This window comes from Eleutherodactylus coqui, chromosome 8 (genome assembly GCF_035609145.1).
Source record: "Eleutherodactylus coqui strain aEleCoq1 chromosome 8, aEleCoq1.hap1, whole genome shotgun sequence".
Taxonomy (NCBI): Eukaryota; Metazoa; Chordata; class Amphibia; order Anura; family Eleutherodactylidae; genus Eleutherodactylus; species Eleutherodactylus coqui.
In genome coordinates this window covers 173,899,690-173,919,937 of record NC_089844.1, presented here as the reverse complement: position 1 = coordinate 173,919,937, position 20,248 = coordinate 173,899,690, and the positions used below count along the sequence as shown (strand labels likewise).

At 42.3% G+C, this 20,248-nt stretch overlaps 1 protein-coding gene across 1 annotated transcript; it reads left to right on the top strand.

Annotated features, from left to right (window-relative positions):
* The first annotated feature begins 2,830 nt into the window (after nt 1-2,830).
* Nucleotides 2,831-13,872, top strand: LOC136577682 (microfibril-associated glycoprotein 4-like). Its single transcript, XM_066577597.1, has 5 exons — nt 2,831-2,958; nt 8,954-9,111; nt 11,634-11,730; nt 11,820-12,014; nt 13,467-13,872. The coding sequence occupies exons 1-5, from the start codon at nt 2,868-2,870 to the stop codon at nt 13,733-13,735; spliced, it is 810 nt and encodes a 269-aa protein (XP_066433694.1). The 5' UTR covers nt 2,831-2,867; the 3' UTR covers nt 13,736-13,872.
* The last annotated feature ends 6,376 nt before the right edge of the window (nt 13,873-20,248 follow it).

Below are 20,248 nucleotides of genomic sequence, written 5' to 3'. Positions count from 1 at the left end.
AAACATGGCTTCTTTTGTTGGAATGTAGACTGACTGTCTAGTACCTTGATTCTTTATCACAATCTACATTTTAATCACATGCCCTAGACAGCAGTTAATGATCAAAGCATTCCATTATCCTTTGATCATTGTAACGAGATTAACAAGATCTTGGAGACATGATGGACATTTAAGATTACACCTCTACTTAATGTAATTAAGTACTAACCTAAATGTACAAGCATTTATCAGAGCTTTTCATAGGACACAGAATAGAGTGTACAATTTAGGCCTAAAGCCTCCGGAAACGTGTATCAAAGATACATACATATATAAATTAATATGTTCATAACCCTCACATTATCTTGCCGGGTGGCAACCCTAGGTATGACATATTATAAATGGCACAGCCTCTAAAGTGTACTGGCTCTGCTAGAATGGTAAGCCAGAGCGTGCCACCCATTATTACTGCCTGGTCGGGTGCCGAGGATCTGACAGTATTCTTGCTTCCCAGTAACATAGCCCTTCACCTGACTACTGGGATGGTTTTATTTCTGTGATTCAAATAAATCTGTGGCCACTTTGACTCCCAAGTGAAGTGTTTTTGCGTTTATTCCAGAGTTCAGGGTTTACTCTAGATTGGGTTGTTTACAATGACGTAAAGGTCCAACCCAGGTTCAAAAGTCAAGCACTTTATAAGACATCAGAATCAGAGGATGGCGGGAACGCTTGGCAGCAGCTACGGACCTGGACCCTCCACAGCGATGGTATATAGTCCATTATATAGAAACTATGGAGTGCGACTGGACCACTTCACATCAGGGTATAATTTAGCAGGAGACACTGACACGTATCATTTATGATGTGTCCTGAACCAAATTCCTTAAGACTGAGGGCAACAACCCTAAACAGGAAGTCCCATCAGTTCTTAGAGGATGGAAAGAGGAAGACATATATGTGTAAGTCAGCGAGTTCTGTGCCCATGTGACATATAGCGATGCACAGTATATAGAGGGGTCAGCAGTGTTCCCATCTATAGATCTGGAAGGAGCATACGACTCGAATTGATAAAAGTCTCCGGTAAGTTGTCTGGGTCAAGGAAGACTGGAAATAGTAATCCTAGTCCTGCAACCTATAGCTGAGGTCCACCGCTAATCATCAATATGTCGGTAATGTATCCAATTGTTCGAAACATGTAGGCATCAGAGCTGAAGTCTACAAGTATCCCCTGTTGGTGATTTGCATTCTGGGAAGTATCAGCTCGTGCCTTGATTCACTGCATGTCGCACGCAGGGCAGCAAATATGCAATGGCATTGTGTACTTGCGGCATGCCGACAATCACCATGCACTATCTTGGCATGAAATACGCGCCAAGATAGAACATGCTGTGATCTTTCCTGCAGGCGGATTTCGTACAATATGTGTGAGCAGGGCAAAGTAGGGCAAAGTAACTGGCACCAGTGCTATAGTATTATTGGTTCAGCCATGTTGTTAGTGTCCAATAACTACCACTAGAATAGAGAGTGCAGCTCCGGAGTATAATACAGGATGGAACTCAGAATCAGTACAGGATAAGTAATGTAAAGGATTGTTTACTGTCATTAATTCTATATATTGTGGTAGAGGAGCCACTGTGGTGACGTATATGAGTGACCAGGCGGCCATAGTTCAGGAAAATGGGCAGCAGAGAAAGGCCATTCCTAGCTGTAGAGCTACCTCGTTATGAGTCACCTGAGAGGGCTTGTTAAAAAGAAGCTGTGCTTCTCAAAAATGGCTCCCATTACCAGTCCGGACAGAGAAACTGCCTACACAAAAGTCCTGTGTACTGACCTCAAGGCACGACAGGGTATGAGACACACACTATGCTTGTATATGATATATGGTTTGATGATGTATGTAGTTTTGGGCACTAAGCTTTAATATTAGAGAGCTGCCACTGTTAAATGTGTAGTAAGAGGCCAGATGGCCAAGATTTGTGTTTTTTTGCACTGTGTTGCTGTGAGGTGTTGTTGAGCTGGCAGGAGTCTAACTGAAAGAAACTTCAGTGTGGAAGTCAATTTACTGTGTGTGCCGTATGCGAAAAGATGGTGTACCGAGGTGAGTGCCTAATCCCGGATGTTACAATATATAAACTATAAGGTACCATCTATATATATAAAAATGAATGTATGTCTGTCCTTTATGCATTACTACACCATTCATCCAATGACCATAAAACATTGGGAAGTTGCTGAGTACACTCCTGGGAAGATTACTGGCATAGTACAACTATCCTACGATAGGTGGCGCGCGTGCGGGCATCGTCGACAGTTATGCCCCCCAGACTTAGATCGTTCAATTTCCATCTCAAGCATGAAAGCAAAAGGCATTACGAGCAACGGGATGAGTGTTCAACTACAAAATGATGCATCCGCCGAACGTTTCGCAAGACAATTGCTGGATATTGAGAATGCTGAGGTAAAATGAAAGCTGTGCTGTGATTGGTTGCTATATATTATACTGCTGAGGCAACATGAACGCTGCGCTGTGATTGGTTGCTATTTCTTATAACGCTGAGGTAACATGAAAGCTGCGCTGTGATTGGGTCTTATATATTAAAAAGCTGAGGTAACATGAAAGCTGCGCTGTGATTGGTTGTTTTATATTATACCGCTGAGGTAACATGAAAGCTGCGTTGTGATTGGTTGTTATCTATATATATAAAAACAAATGTAAATCTGTGTGTCTTCGCAGCAACGCGCGACGGGTAAGCTAGTTGTATTATATAACCTGTTCATTATATAGCGCGTGGACTCCTGCACAGCCTCCAGCTTCTGGTGACACTTACCTTCATCATGTCTCCTTTAATCTAGGCTGAACACATATTGCTCCTGTCATTAGTCTGAAGATGTGGAGTTTCCCAGCCATCGTCACGATCATCATGTTTCTAGGGAGCAGTGATCAGTCTTTGGATATCAGTCACAGAAACAAAGATAACAGTGAGTATCACCTCCCGCAACCTCTCGCTGATCACTATCTATGTACTTCATAATAAACCGGCACCTCACCGCTCACCGCCGGTCTGATATTCTATAACATATGGGACCAAACTCCTTTCCTCCACCGCAAAGAAAATGCAACACAACTGCACTGGCCTATGCAGTTTTATGTAGGTATAGTTCAGCCCATGGTTGGCCTTTGGGGTGTGCGATCTGTGTAACCACACAGGGCGCATGACCCTCCAGAGATGAAAGGTGGCGCTGGTGCCACCCAATCGTGTACTGGAACAGACAGTGACAGTATCACACAGCGAATAGATTTAGATGAACATCAGCAGATAGTGTACATACGCAGCGCCTGCACCCCTTTTCTCTTGATGCCCTGCAGTCAGTGACAGCATCACTCGCTGCAGCTGTTGCTTGCCTGTATAGTAACACTAGCTGATATACCCAACTTCGCCCAAGTTAATTTGATACAGGTGTTTACGTTTTGTTTGCATGGAAAATTTTGTGAAGTCAAGGTTACTTTATAGGATCTAGGAATAAAATATGTATAAACATAGAGGAGCGTTAGATTCTCCTCAGGCTGCATGTACCGATGTCTCTCTGCAGAATGTGCCACCCCTCCCACTCTCCTTATTTAGGACCTAAAGAATGCTCACGCCAAATTTCACGCTTGTACGGTATCGAGAAGTTATATTACATAGGGGTGCACTTACTTTTGCAAATAGTATTGAATAATTGAGTTGTGACCCCTTTACTTTTCCTATTTTGGACCTAGAGAATGCTCCTGCCAAATTTCATGTTTGTAAGACATCGGGAAGTTACATTACATTGCAATTAGCTTTGAATAATCGAGTTGTGACCCCTTTAATTTTCGTATTTAGAGTATAAAGAATGCTTGGGCCAAATTTCACACTTTTACGACATCGGGAAGTTAGAGAATTAGATTTGCTACATTACACAGGGGTGCCAATGCTTCTGCAATTAGCACTGAATAATCAAGTTGTGATCCCTTTACTTTTCCTATTTAGAACCTAAAGAATGCTCCTGCCTAATGTCATGTTTGTACGACACCAGGAATTCAGAGAATTAGATTTGATACATTAACCAGGGGTCCTAATTAGGGATGAGCGAGTATACTCGCTAAAGCACTACTCGCTCAAGTAATGTGCTTTAGCCGAGTATCTCCCTGCTCGTCCCTGAAGATTCGGGAGCCACCGCAGCTGACAGGTGAGTCACGGCGGGGAGCAGGAGAGAGCGGGTGGGAGAGAGAGAGATCTCCCGTCCATTCCTCCCCGCTCTCCCCCGCAGCTCCCCACCCCGCGGCGGCCCCGAATCTTCAGGGACGAGCAGGGAGATATTCGGCTAAAGCGCATTACTCGAACGAGTACTGCTTTAGCGAGTATACTCGCTCATCCCTAGTCCTAATACTTTTGCAATTAGCATTAAATTTTGGAGTACAGCCAATATACTGATGTAGCAGAACTGAATTTATCATTTAACTCTTTTAAACTGTATTGTTGGTGTATTTTATGAACTCTATGAGTTACAAATCTCATCAAAAGCCATCACATCACAAATAAGCACTAAACACGACAAACATGTTTGTATGACATTGGAAAGTTAGAGAATTAGATTTGGTACATTACACAAGGGTGCCAATACTTTTGTACTTAGCATTGAATAATCGACTTGTGACCCCTTTACTTTTCCTATGTAGGACCTAAAGAATGGTTGTGCAAAATTTCATGTTTGTACGGCATCGGGAAGTTAGAGATTAGTGGCCAGTCAGTCAATGAGTCAGTGAGTCAAAAAAAAAAAAAATTTAAATAAAATAAATGAATTACATAATTAAAAAAAAAAATATATATATATATATATATATATATATATATATATTTGCATGTCTGAATCCGTCTACTCTTCTTTTTGTTGGCCGCTGCCCCACTAAGGTAGGATGCCGCTTCCAAGCAACTTGTAAATTATTTTTATATAATAAACAAAACAAAAAAGGTACAAGGACGATGCAACGCATTTCGGAGTTATAGTTCTCCTTTCTCAAGCACAAGTTCATTACATGTGAAGCATCTGGCCGGCACTATATAGTATCATATCATCTATTTGGTGGTAATGTGCGGCAGAGTGATCGTAATTATGTTCGTTAGTGTGGATGTGTACGAACGATCATGTTGCTCCAGCGAGAAAGCCCCAAATGTGAGCCTGCGTTCCAACTATCAGAAATACTACTCCACCATTAGTATTGCACATCCCCCGGTGTGCGTTTCAGAGTTATGCCACGTGCTGAAAGTAGAATGTTACAGGCTATTATATTACAATTCATCTTAAAATTAATAAACATGTGGTTATAAATCTGGGATCACGATGGGTTGTAAAAAATATTAATCAATGTATCCTGAAGTAAATAATATTTCTTGTATATACCCTTTTTTATTTATAACCTTCTTTTATTAACAAAAAAAACATAATAAACCCAAATAATATAAAGCAAAATTACTATAAAATGTACAACATACAGAAACAAAAATTTAGGGGATTAATTTATTGGGACCCACGTGGTCAAACCAAAAACATTTGGTAAAATATAACAAAGGATTGGTGATGATACTCAAGATAACTGATTTTGTAAAATCATCAATGGAAATGTGGACCGACCAGGAGTAATCAAGAAGGATGTATAAGACCATAAAATATCTGTGTTTATAGGTAATCATATATAACAAATTATGGAAAAAAATAAAATATTCGTATATGGGGAAAATGACAAAAGGACCGAGAGGAGTGTGAGACTACAACATTGCATCATGCTCTATACAGACATAATTTGCACTTTTTTTTCTAGCCCATGTGTTCCTATGGAGTCTTCCTATGTGATGCATCGCATCCGTGTTTTCTTGCGGTGCAATGCAACTTTTACAGTAGGAAATCCTACTGTCAAAGCCCTAATCTAAGCTCGAGCTGCAGTAAAAAACAAAAAAATAATAATACATCACCTAAGAGGCGCTGTCTCTTCAAGTCTGGCACTTATCTTCAGTCTTCTGCCAGCCCTTCCTGGATTGGAGGATCAAAATCACCGCCTCCAGGAGTGGCTGGCTGTGATTAGCTGAGCCATGGTGCTTGTGAACCAATCAGATCCAGTGTTCGATGAACCAATCACAACCATTCAATGATTCAATGAATGGCTGTGATTTGTTCCTCGAATGCTGGTACTGATTGGCTGAGCCATGGCTCTCATGAACCAATCAGGGGCAGAGCTTCCTGGAGGCATTGATTTTCGAAGACCCTCTGCAGGAGACTTCAAGCAACTGCCAGGGGGCTTAAGGGGAGACACAGAGAGGAGAGGTAATGTATTCTTTTTTTTCTGCAGCTATGGATTATTTTGGGCATAAGGCTTATATTTTAAGTCCCCTCACCCTGAAAATTCTCGCATGTGGTGCCACAAAGTCACTTTATTGCCGCTGATCACCGAAGCGATATTGCTGCGATTTTCTCATGTCAAATTTATGTCGCCCGTGTGGATGAGCCCTTAAGATACTATAAGTTACAATAACAATTAGAAAATGGACTAAAAAGTGGACTCGAAAATGGGGATTTGTACAAACAGAAAGTGAGAGAAACAATGACTAAACAATGAAAATATAAACTATATGTTAGATTTTCTCTAATACGTCATTTAAACTATTTGGCACGAGTCTGTTAAGCTGAAGTATCCAGTACATTTCTTTAGATTTGAGTTTTGAAAAGTGACCTTGTGTGACCTTCTCCAGCGGTGTAATAAACATTAGACAGGAGGCTTTGTTATGAGCGCTGGAGAAATGTCATGATACACTGTTTTTGGAAATCCATTCTGGATATTAAAACGGTATTTGTTTATTTAGGGTCCTGAGGGCGTTCATAGTCCTCCAAATATACCTGAGGCCAGAGGCGTAACCTGAAGCTCCTGGGCCCCAATGCAAGACCTGTAACAGGGCCCCCAACTTTATTGCTTTATTCATAGTACTGGGCTCCCTATGAGGAGAGGAGAGGCCTTATGGGCCCCCTAAGGTTCCTGGGCCCGGGTGCAACCGCATCCCCTATAGTTACGCCCCTGCCTGAGGCTACACAGATATTCGAACTGGTAGATTGTACAACTCGAGCCACAAGTGAGGAATTGTTTCAGATGAAAAGATCTATTTTCTCTCCTCAAAAATTTCCTTGGATATTAAAACAACATTTTCAGTTCTGAACCCCACATTTATAAAAACTCTTTAAAAGTGCAGATGTAACACTCCTCACTGGAAAAGTAGATTATCTGATTATGTGGGGAAGACGGGGCTACAATATAAACCACAGTTCTGTTTATTCAAAAAATAATGGTTATTCTAAAATCTCATTAGTGAGAAAGGCCTCACCCCCTCAAGGTGTCTAAGTGTCTTGAAATGATGTTTTCCATATGACCGAGTTGGAGTTTTTTTTGCCTTCCTCTGGATCAACATTGAGTGGTAGTAGGTTGAACTGGATGGGCATGTGTCTTTTTTTTTTTAGCCTAACATACTATGTTACTATGTAAATGTAAACAGTCTCTGCCAAAACTGATTGTGGCACTAAGTATATATATTGTGGCAAGTGGGGTCACTCGCCTGCGGATTAATGACTTCTTGGTCTGGAAATGGGCACAACACGTGTACAAATGCCTCAAAGGCTCAGAAGACTTGCATTATTTTTAAATCTGGCACCTGCCAACATTTATTCCACAGCAAAATGTATGCACAGCATGCAAATACAGTCCATATGTAATGTCCAGGGTTTAAAACCCACAGGGCCCCATCACTAACCCCACCAGGGCATCTGGAGGGTGTCCTATTCCATCAGACAGGTGACAGGCCCAAGTGGTCTACACCGGACCAAGTTACTGATGTTGCTGCTTTACTGCCTGTGTGGCTAGTAGCTAGCTTTCTATCTGCTCTACTGAGCTATAACTTCCCCTGAGTGTGGCAGGATCTGCTCCTTTTACGTTAGTACCTGCCACACCCATAGGTGTTAACCCTTTCTTAGGTTCAAGTTAACGAAACAAACACAGTAATCTGTACTCCGAGGCCCTCTACAGGCAACTCTTGGTACTGCATTACCACAATATGTATATAAATGAATGTATATATAATTTTATCTGTATATCGTAAGTACAGATCTTATTTCCTTAATGTACCCTCACATAAATGTAAGCTTTTCTTTTTAGTGCACTGTGGTGGTGGTGAAAGGAGTTGGGGCAAAAGGAAATTTTGCACAGGGTGCCATCTGTCCGAAGGCCGACCCTGGTTCAGTTCACTTGAAAGCAGTTGGTTTCCCTCTCTTCATGCCAAAGAAAGAAAGCCGACTTCAGTAATGCAGCTAATCATACTAAATATCCCAAGTGCTGACAAAGAGGAAAAGGAACTAGAATAGTGTAATACACAAGGGGTGAACCAAATATTGTCCGACTTAAACTTACAAGAGAACATAGTTAGAAGGTATAAAAATCCGTAGAGCACGCAACAGCAAACGCCCGACTCTGGGTTTAGCTCAGTTGCTTGTTTCGGGGCATGTTGGCGTACGCGTCATCTGGGTTTGAGTAGTGGCAGATCAAATCGGATTAAATTAATGAGATTACACAAAATTATTTTAAACATTCTCATAAATTTCATAAGCAAACATAAAATTTATATACTTTTTTAAAGACAGCGCTACAGTCCCTAAATACTGTATAGAACTAGACAAACTGATGACATCAGCAGACACAACTCATACACACAAATGCCCACATGATTGAGCAGCCAACCAGTGACCACAACTCACAATTTTCAACAATTTCCTTACTTTGTGGGGAGAATTAGTCAGAGTGGGGGTGGCTGAATTCCATGGGGTCTCAGCTATGCATTTGAGCTAAAATGTTTCAGAAGTACAATGTGGCAGCTGTGGACCTGTAACTCTGACCCCCTGCTGTGTCCTCTCCTTCTAGTTGTTGGCTGCATAGATTCCTGCCGCCCCTATGACTGCTCTGATGTGTCGGCCCAGGGTCTGACAGCGGACGGCGTGTACCTGATATATCCAGGTGGGGCGAGTTCTCCACCCGTCTCTGTGTATTGTGACATGACCAGTGCTGGTGGACCCTGGACGGTGAGTACCGGTCCCCATACTGTCATATAGAGTCAGTCTTGTTAATATCTAAACATATGCTTCTGTCTAAGCAGCCATAGATCAGCAATTCCAAATCTACACCAAGATCTAAATGATCCTATAAAGGGGCCAAATCTTGGTGCATACAATACTGGGCAAAAAGTACTGCAAATTAAGAATATTTGAAAAAATGGAAATGTTAATAGTTTATTTTTGTCAATTAACAAAATGCAAAGTGACTGAATAAAAGAGAAATACGAATCGCATCAATATTTGGTGTGACCGCCGTTTACCTTCACAACAGCATCAGTTCTTCTAGATATACTTGCACACAGTTTATGAAGGAACTTGGCAAGTAGCTTGCTGCAGACTTAATGAAGAACTACGCACAGATCTTCTGTGGATGTCGGCTCGCTCCAATACTTCTGTCTCAAGACAGAGTGGATGATGATAAGATCAGACCTCTGCGGTGCCAAATCAGCACTTCCAGGACTCCCTGTTCTTTACACTGAAGATAGTTCTGATTGCCATTGGCTACATATTTGAGGTCGTTGTCCTTTTGCAGAATATATTTGGAGTCAATCAGACGCTTCCCTGATGGTACTGAATGGTGGGTAATAGTGATGAGTGAGCATACTCGCTAAGGGCGATTGCTCGAGCGAGCATTGCCCTTAGCGAGTACCTGCCCGCTCGAGAGAAAAGGTTCGGGTGCCGGGGGCGGGCAGGGAGCTGCAGGGGAGAGCGGGGAGGAACGGAGGGGAGATCTCTCCCTCTCTCCTCCCGCTCCCCCCTGCTGACTGCCGCAACTCACCGCTCCCCCGCGCCGGCACCCAAAACTTGTCTCTTGAGTGGGCAGGTACTCGCTAAGGGCAATGCTCGATCGAGCAATTGCCCTTAGCGAGTTTGCTCGCTCATCTCGAGTGGGTAAGTATCTGCTTTACTATTGAATGATAGGAAAATATTCATGGTGTCCTCAGCTTTAAGGACATTAATCCTTAAAAAAATCCCCAACTCCATTTGATGAAATGCAGACCCAAAACTCCAAGGAACTTCCATAGTGATTCATTGTTGCCTGCAGACACTCATTATTATTATTATTTGGCTCCCTACCATTCTTTACTGTTGCCTGAAGACACTCATTATTATTATTTGGCTCTCTACCATTCTTTACTGTTGCCTGCAGACACTCATTATTATTTGGCTCTCTACCATTCTTTACTGTTACCTGCAGACACTCATTATTGTACCGCTATTCAGCCCTTCGGTGAACAAACTGCTTTCTGGTTCAGAGAAATATTTTACATTTTGACTGCTCAGTAAAGAGTACCTGCTGCCATTAATACATCCCAGTTCCTACAGTCACTTGGCCTTGTTTCTTTTGGCTTTTTGGATTTTCTATCAAGATCACTTCTGGCCAGACTCCTCTGAACAGTAGATGGGTGTACCTGGGTCCCACTGGTTTCTACCAGTTCTGAGCTGATGGCATGGCTGAATATCTTCTGATTTTGAAGGGGAGTAAACATTATGTGTGTTTATCTGCTGCACTAAGTCTCCTTGGCCGTCCACTGTGTCTACGGTCCTTAAAGTTGCTCACTTATTGTGCTTCTTCAAAAGAGCTTGAACAGCAGATCTTGAAACCCCAGTCTGTTTTGAAATATTTGCCTGGGAAAACCTTACTAATGCATTGTAACTGCCTTGTGTCTTGTTGTTGTGCTCAGTCTTCCCATGGTGTATGACCTGTGACAAGAAACTGTCTTCCACAACCTCACCTTTGTTGCAGAGTTTAGTTGTTTCTCACCTAGTTTTAAGCCTCCTACACAACTGTTTCTGTTTCAGTTAATGACTGTAATTCAACCTACATATGAAAATGATGATCATTATCACCTGTTTGGTATGATTGGTTAATCATAAACCTGATTGTAATCTTACAAAATTTCTGACTTTGTGTAATTGTACTTCGAAGAATTGATGCTGCTGTGAAGGCAAAGGACAGTCATACAAAATATTGATGTGATTTACATTTCTCTCTTAATTCTTTACCATATTGGCAATTGACACAAATAAACCATTAACACTTCTATTTTTTAAGGTATTTTTTTTCTTTGCAGTATTTTTTCCACACCTGTCCAAAACTTTTCCACAGTAATGTACATCCCTTGTCCATAGCCACTGTATGGGAATCCACTAAGAGAGTCCCTTTAAGACTTCATCAGTCAATGATCTACTCCAAATTACTCCCAATTGGTCATTGTCGCCCTGTAAATGCACCATCCGCTGATCTCCTATCAAAAAATGTTACCAGCATCTCAAACATTCTCACTGGGAAACAAATGTACACAAGAATCATAATCCAATTGGACCTGCTGTAGGAAATATTGATACCTTCCATCAGTTCAGTTGGGTCCAGAAGCCTTCATAAATGGATCCTAGCAGTCTCCATCATGCATCCATCCATCCATCATCCTAGATTGTGCAATGTATAACTGTGAAGGGTTACCTCCAGACTCTACCTCTTCTTGCAGGTCTTTCAGAAGAGGTTCGATGGCAGTGTGGACTTCTACCGGGGTTGGGAGCAGTATAAACTGGGATTTGGACGAGTGTCTGGAGAATATTGGCTGGGTAACTGCTTGTTTCTCACTCTTCGGCTTTAGATTTTTACATCAGCCGCACATTTGGGGTTACACATCACTGTACATTCATCTCCTCAGGTTTGCAGAACATTTTCCTCCTAACCCAGAGGAAGACGTATAGCCTGCGCATCGACATGGAGGACTTTGATAACGAGACTCGACATGTGACTTATGACTCCTTCTCCCTCTCACCTCTGGCTGTCAACCCTGATGAGGATGGATATGAACTGTTTATTGATGGATTCAAGGAGGGAGATCCAAAGAAACGTAGCGGTAGGTGAAGAAGGAAGTGGTTGCCATTAGAATATCTCATACATTTTTATTTTTTACGTGTCTGTTGTCTTTATGGATGATCTTGTTCACAGGTAAAGGTGCTGAAGTCCTAAATAACTCTAAATGTGTCATAATAATATTATTTTTGGGAGCCCCCCAAAATTGGCACTCTGATTCAGGTGTCAATGGCCATAAAGAAGACTAACCAATTAGCATTTTCATAATTTACATTGAGATCCATTTGTTTTTCATGTGGTCCATCCAATGTCTCATTTTCCTTGTCTTGATAAGCTTGTATGGAAAGTGACTTCCGCCTGCTCCTCCGTTTGGCCGTCCACTTCCAGACCAATACTGCAAGGAAGAAGGGTAAACTCAGAACCGCCACTCCAGTGGATAAGAATAAAACTTTATAGCACATTGCACATTTGGAAGCCCAGATCCTGGATCTAAATGAGCAGCTTGCAGCACTGAGATCCATTGGCAATATGGAAAGTAGTTTGCTGCTCACTGAGCACTCACTGGGGCAGATGTGGGGGTGGATGTTAGTTTGGGAGAGCAGGATGAGCAACACCACCTATCAGAAGGCAGCATTCCTATAAGACAATGTCAGACTTTTTGACAAGTCTTGTAATAATGACTGGGAATATAAGCCAAAGCCGGAATCCTCTCCGGAAAGAAAGGACACACCATACACATACGGCTGTTTGGGGATATTTGCCTCTTATTAGTGTGCAGTAGGTTTGCTAGCTTTGCTAGGTGAGAGGCCTTTAATGTATAGGTCTGGAAGGATATGGTTTCTTCATAGAGAGAGCCCCCAGCCAAGCTAGCAAACCTACTGCACACTGATGAGGAGCAAATACCCCAAACAGCAGTATGTGGATGGCTAATCCTTTCCTTATGGAGAAGACTGGCTATGGCTCATATTCGCATTCATTGTTGCAAGACTTGCTAAGCGGTCTGACATTGACTTGCAGGAATGCTGCCATCCAATAGTTGGCGCTACCGAGGTATTGTTCCATCTTCCCATTTACATAAATTTCCCAGAGGGGCACAGATGGCCTTATAAGTCTCCTCACTAGGTGCTCCCCCCAAAGGAGAAAAAATACCCTTCTCATCCAACACCAAAATAATTCTGAAATGAAAGTTTTATTGTGGAACACGACTGAGATTAAAAAAAAAGTCAAGAATCAAAAAGTGTCAAGATGTCACCAAGGAACTGAGCGATTAGAGAAGAGGGAGTTTATTCCAATGATTGTATTCCTGAGGTTCTTTGTGGTGAAATGAAGAGGCTGTGTTCTATGGGAGAGATCTGTAGATGTATCCACTTGACATGTTGGATGTTCACGTTTGATAAGTGGTTAAGAGAATAATCAGGAAGGGGATTTACCATTGTGTCGTCTGAGCTATCTACTTGGATCATCTCTATTGATGATTTTGCGTTTCCATTCACAGGAAATCCTCTACAGGGGCATAACCAGTTTAAATTTTCAACCCATGACCACGATAGAGATATACATGTCGATAACTGTGCAGTGATCTATCATGGAGCTTTCTGGTACACCAAATGTCACAGCGCCAATTTAAATGGGAAATATCAGCATGGAATCACCACGGAGTACGCCACTGGCCTTGTGTGGGCCACATGGAAAGGAGCCTACTATTCATTAAAAAGGACTGAGATGAAGATTGCACAAACATCTGGAGATAGCAGCAAAACATAATACCGCCGAGAACCCATCTTCATAACAGATGACAAGACCGACGAGTCTTTATTCTTGACGATGTTAGGCTTCGTTACCAATGGAACATCTTGGGGATTCATCACTTAATATAGCAGCTTATTCTTCTGTCTGATTCACTTATCGCACTTATAAATGTAATAAACAATTCATAACTCTGTGTTCTTCGATCCCTCCAAAACATAATGTGTAGATTTGGATGACACAAAACAGATCCAGCCAGACAACACTTGAGATATTGACGTCTCTCGTGACAACGTCTTACATCAGGTTATCGCTTGTGTATCTTGGCAGTCATCTTCTGCGCGCAATAATTTTTTAAATTTTCTGTTGACGTAGTTGAGCGAGGGCTCATTTTTTGCAGGATGTCCTGTAGTTTCCGTTAGTACTAATTTGGAATGCATACAACTTTTTGATCGCTTTCTATTGCGATTTTCTGGGAGACAGGGTAACTGAAAAAGTGCATTTTTGGCGTTCTTTATTTTTTTTTCGGACGACATTCACTGTGCGGGATAAGTAATGTGCTACTTTGATAGATCGGACTTTTATGGACGTGGTGATACCAAATATGTATTTTTTCTTTCATGAGTTTGATTTTTTTTTATTATTGATATGGTAAAAGAGGGTGATTCAAACTTTTATAACTTTTTTTTTTTTTTTACAATTAATAAAACTTTATTAATCTTCTTTCTACTTTTCTTTAAAGTCCCTCTGGGGGACTACAATATGCAATACTTTCATCGCTCCTGCACTATGACGTAATGCTATAGCATTACGTCATACTGCATTCTGACAGGCAGCCTATCAAGCCACCCCACGGGGATGGCCTGATAAGCAGTCTCCTAAGGCAGCCCTAGGGCCTTTCAGAAGGCCCTCAGCTGCCATGACACCTGCACGGCTCCCCCAAACTTACCACAGAGGGGCCGTACGGGACCCCCGAACATCGTTCGGGGGATTTAAAGGGTTAATAGCTGTGATCGGCCGTACAGTGATTGAGCAGAGTCATTGCCAGGAGGAAATAAGGGATTTCATGAAAAATGTAATATGAGCTTTTAGAGAGAAATTAGGCCTCCTGATTATTTAAACAAGTTCTAGATTTAAAGACAATAGTTTGTTATTGGGATAGTGGATAGAGGTCTACTTATTGATCGGGCACACAAGATTGATTGGTTAGTGTGAGGATGGACCTCTATGGCCTCTAAAGATAACCAGAGGGGGGGCATTTTTTGTTGAATGAAGGAGAGCCAACTGAGCCACCTGCGCTGCTTGATAGTATTTATAAGATTTGGATCTCTTAGCCCTCCTATTGGTCTATGCCTGTATAGAGTGGAGCGCAGAACTCTCGGAATAGAATTATTCCAAAGAAAGCGTAGTGACTAGAGATGAGCGAGCACCCAAATGCTCCAGTCCGCGTTATTCGAGTTGGGCATTTCGTAAAATTCTCTCTCCCTCTCTCCCCCTGCCAGACAAAAAATTGCCAATGACATGCGCTGCGGCGGGGAGGGGCCAAAACAGGCACGTCACAGCAGGGAGGAGCTAAAAACTGGGGCGGGGTCCAACACGGCTTGATGCTCATTCGAGTACTGAGCACCATCGAGTACGCTAATACTCGAACGAGCATCAAGCTCGGCAGAGTATGTTCGCTCAACTCTAGTAGTGACATTTGTAGAAATGTTTTCAGGATATATCCTAGGACAGGTGTCCCCAACTCCAGTCCTCAGGGACCACCAACAGGTCATGTTTTCAGAACATCCTATAGATAGAACACCTGTGGCAATGTCTGAGGCACTGACAATAATTACATCACCTGTGCAATACTGAGGAAATTCTGAAATCATGACCTGTTGCCGATCCTTGAGGACTGGAGTTGGAGAACACTGTCCTAGGACATGAACAGGAGAGCTCTAAAGAAGTCCAGAAGTCTGGGAGGAAATGTAGTTTTCAGAGAGATAACCCTCTCAATCCATGAAATATGGTAATTCTAGAAGCAATCTGAATTTCCATAGGAGTAGAGCATAGTCTTGGGTGCATAATGCTGCGTAAGAATTAGAGACTCCAGTGACCCAGATTTCCAGTGAAAAGAGGAAATTTGATTGAGGTTGAGAGACCATGTCTGGGGATAAGGTGAAGTTAAAAGCTTTTGACTTTGCGTTATTAATTTTCATACCTGAGAGGGACTCATTTGGTCAGCTGTCAGGAAGTTCTGGATAGTAGTGTGGGGAGAAGATATAATCATTACTATGCTGTCTGCAAACATGCTGATCTTATGATTAATAGATGCTACCTTAATTCCTTTTATGTTTGGGTTGTCTCGAATTTTGATTGCCATTGGTCCCATGCCTAGAATAAACAGAAGGGAGGGATAAGGGTCATCCCTGCCATGTGCCTCAACAGATAGAAATAGCATCAGAACAGCAGCCCTTGTAAATATGTAAGGAACTCGGTAAGAACTTTCCAGTGTTCTAGAACAGATATGACCAGTTTATATCAAAGGCTTTATATGTATCCAAGGAAAGCAACATGGCAGGAATGCCCCCGGGAGTGGAAATATGAGAGATGCGTTATGCAATGGATATTGTCTGGGGCTTGTTGGCTTTTCTAAGTACATGATCTATGAAAATTTTTATTACTAAATGTGTCTATCTATGCATATGGGATGTAGCTACTGGATACTAACTTTTACCTTATTAATTTCTCTATCTCTTATGTAAAATGTAGTTAATTAAAAATGTGGTACGAAGACATAGAAAAATTAAATATACTTCAACTGCTATTGCTGCTCTGTTATCAGCCAGAAAGCTGAAGTATATTATAGTCTTTATTGCTATTCTTAGAATCATAGAATGGTAGACTTGAAAGGGACCTCCAGGTCATCTGGTCCAACCCCCTGCTCAGTGCAGGATTCACTAATGTTTGGGCAAGCTCCATGTTACCTGCTTCTCCACTAGTTCTGCAAGACCACCCGATAATGACTCCTGGCTTTCATCTGACTATGCTTTCCGCCTCATCCATTGTACTGCAACTGTGAATACCCAATAATGACTCCTGGCTTCCACCTGACTACGCTTTCCGCCCCATCCATTGTAGTACAACTGTGACTAGCTGCTGACAACCTCTAGCTTCCTCCTGACTACTTTTCGGTCCTGCATGGCTACTACACCCGTGGCTCCTATCCAGCGCCGCTAAGACGTTACACCTACATTCAGCTAAGTGCTGGTTTTCTTTCTTTATACTTTGTTAGCTTTTTCAGTTGCTTTGTGCTGTTTAGTGCATCTCTCCAGGTGCCTTCTAAGGGCTAGTCAGGTTCTAGGTGAAGACCATAGGGCCGTTCTTTCCAGGACGCTTACTCCATGCTTAGGCAGGGGTTTCCCATCTCCCTGATTAGTAAGGGGCAGGATTCTCCATCTTCTATTGCCTGGAGTGGTATAGTCTGTCTTAGCATTAGTATAGTGTGTGTTTTTGCATTTCAGTGTGAATGTTGCCCTGCGTCCGTAATGGACATGGTGTTCTAGTGCCATGCGGACGTGACAGTTAGAACATCCTTTCTGGGAATAGTTGGGACTTTCTTCAGAAAATAAAGACTTTTACCCTAATTGTTAAAATGCTGAAATATAAAAGAGGAACTTGAGGAGAAACAATAAGTAAAGCACAGTAATGTGTCCTACAATAGACTTAACAATTGTGGATTTGTTCCAAGCTGCCATTTTCTTTAAAGCGGTCTCTCTAGGTTCTTGTTAAGAAGGTTTTATAGACATCAGTATATAAGTAAATCATCCTCATGTATCTCTCCTCACATTCTTCTCCCAGCGGTCAAAGCCATCAACATCCTCCATGTCCTCTGTGTAGCCGATGCCTCACCGTTTCCCCAGTTGTCTCCGCTGCTTGCAGAGTGAATCTTGAAGCGCCACTCCAGTCATTTTTATTCATTCATTATGCAGCTATTGCCCCAGTATATATGTGAGCTAATGCTAGCTTAGTTAGTTATTTCTTCCTGTAGTATTTCTCGACCTCTTTCTCTTCAGACGGTCACGTGATCACAAATCAGATCAACTCAGGTCTACTTGGGGTTATGTATTTATTTTCTTGTCAGATTCTCAGTTTGAGTGATGCTGTTACATGGATCTACCACATAAATTGCCTGCACGGGGACAAAGACACTCCTGTCACAGTTACTAATGGTGATCACACAGGTATATAAGAGCAGATCACAGCTCATCCTCCTGATTGTACATGTATGTTCTGTTGCTTATATAAGTGAATATTAAAAAAATAAATAAATCTTGTTATTTGTATAGCGCCAACTTATTACGCAGTGCTTTCAGGTAATTTTTATTCATTACCCCCCACCAAGCTGAGTGCTCATTTTACCAACCTCGGAAGGATGAGTGGAGCTTGAGTCGGCTACCCGGGATTGAACTTACAACCTTCAGGTTGTGAGTCAGAGCTTACACTCCGCGCCACATGAGGCTCCGATATAGAAGGTATTCATAATTAAACTATCTCCCCTGCTGGTAAAAATGGTATAGCCTCAGCTAATGCTGTACTGATGCATCATGGGATAGATTTGAAAATGAAAGTCAAATGTCCCAAGAAGGTGTCTGATAAGCATCAAACAAGGTACTGCGCTGTATGTGTAGTGACCCAGCACTGGCAATACTGGATAATATTTATATTTTGGGGAAACTCCATCATTATATGCATTTATTATACTATATTTGATTATATGTCTGTTTCTTCTGTACCTCTGCCTGGCCTTAGCAACAGGGAAAATCTCTTTATATTGGACAGTCACTTTGTGGTACTTGAGCCCTGATTGACTAAGGAGGGGTTGAGCTGGAGGATGCTAAAAACCTCTGGAATGGCTTGCCTCCAGAGTATGACAGGCAATCAGGTGAGAGAAAAATGTGCTTTTGCTGGAGTGGCCTCTTAAAGGACCATTGTGTAGTGTCCCAGAACAACATCCTGGTCCCCTTCATAATTGTCATACATGTCTGTCTTATATGGATGCACTGTGCAAAGCTGTCACGTCTATTTTCTGCATGTGTGTTGCACAGCTGAAGTGTCTGAAGGGTTAACTCCCTTAAAATCATTGCCTGTGAGCTCTGCTGCATGCTGAATGTATCTATCTTACAGTGTCATGTGACGTGGTGTGGATGAATCTATAAATCAGGGTGATTGGGTTTGAGAAGGGAGTTCCATCTTGTGTGCTGAGGAGCACCCATCTTCCATCTGTGGTCTGCTACCACAGAGGTGCATGAGGGCACCGTCAGCCCTTTTGCAGCTGAAGATGGAGGAGAAAGAAAGACTTCACCTTTAAGAAAAGACTGAGAATGGGAGTGAGTAAACCTGAGTGTTTTCCCCCAAAAGTCCGGTAACCGAGAGCCCTTGTAAGTTACTACTCCTTCTAGTGACTGTGTATTTTCGTAAGCAAGGTCAGTGCAGAAGTCTATCAAATCTCTAAATACAATCTGAAGTTTGTTTTGCAAGTCTGAAACCCGGATCACTGTATAGTGGTACACCCGTTAACTGACACACACGCGTCCTGAAGTCTACGAGAGCGGGGTGATAATTACTGCCATTCTGTGGCCATTGACTTTTATGTCAAGTTTTCTGAATGATGCTGATTTGCCTGCACTGTAAAGTCTGCCTGCTGAAGTTGTTTATACCGTATTCAAAAAGTCACTAGTAAAGTTTTACCGGGCCTCAACCGCTCCGGAGGACCCGATGTACAATACACTTGTCCAGTGTTTATTGATCCGCTGTGAATGAATGTCGGTGTGTGGAACGGTGGTGTCACGAACTGACAACTACTACTATCCCCCTCATCCCGAGGACTACTGGCTCTATCCTATGCTGCCGTAACTCCCTCCAGGACCAGGAGTTGGTAAGTGCCACCATGACAGGTCCACCCACTACACCCTCCCAACTCCAGCCGCATGCTTGGGTAGTTAGCCATTTCCCGGCAGTATCCCTAGCAGGGGTGTTATAACTTCTGGCCACACCATCTAGGCTTACTACAAAATACGTGGCATCTCTCACAGGATACTACAATTGTGCGCATCATCCCCAGCCTCTCCAGACACTGTCTGCATCATTTATGGTACCCTGCCCTACTGGAGGGGTCTGAGCAATAAGGTGTAACAAGTGAACGTGTTCCTGACTACTGTTTTTTTCCCGTTTGTGATCCTTGCCTGTATACCCAGCTTTCCAAAACTTGGTCTGTTTTCTGACCATGTCTTGCCAAATTGCCGCCTGTTCTGCCCTCCAACCTAATTTAATGTATTGCAAGAACTCTTCCTATCTGGACCTCAGTCTTTTCTACTGATTATGTCCTTGCCTGTCCCTTTGATACCACTCTCGGGGGCCTTTGACCCATTTGGGCCAGCTTACACTATACTGAGATTACTCCTGGGGAAGCGATCTGCAGATTCCTTGCAGCAAAAACTAGATGCCACTGAAAAAGGGGTTAGAGAGTAAAAACCAGGAAATTTTACA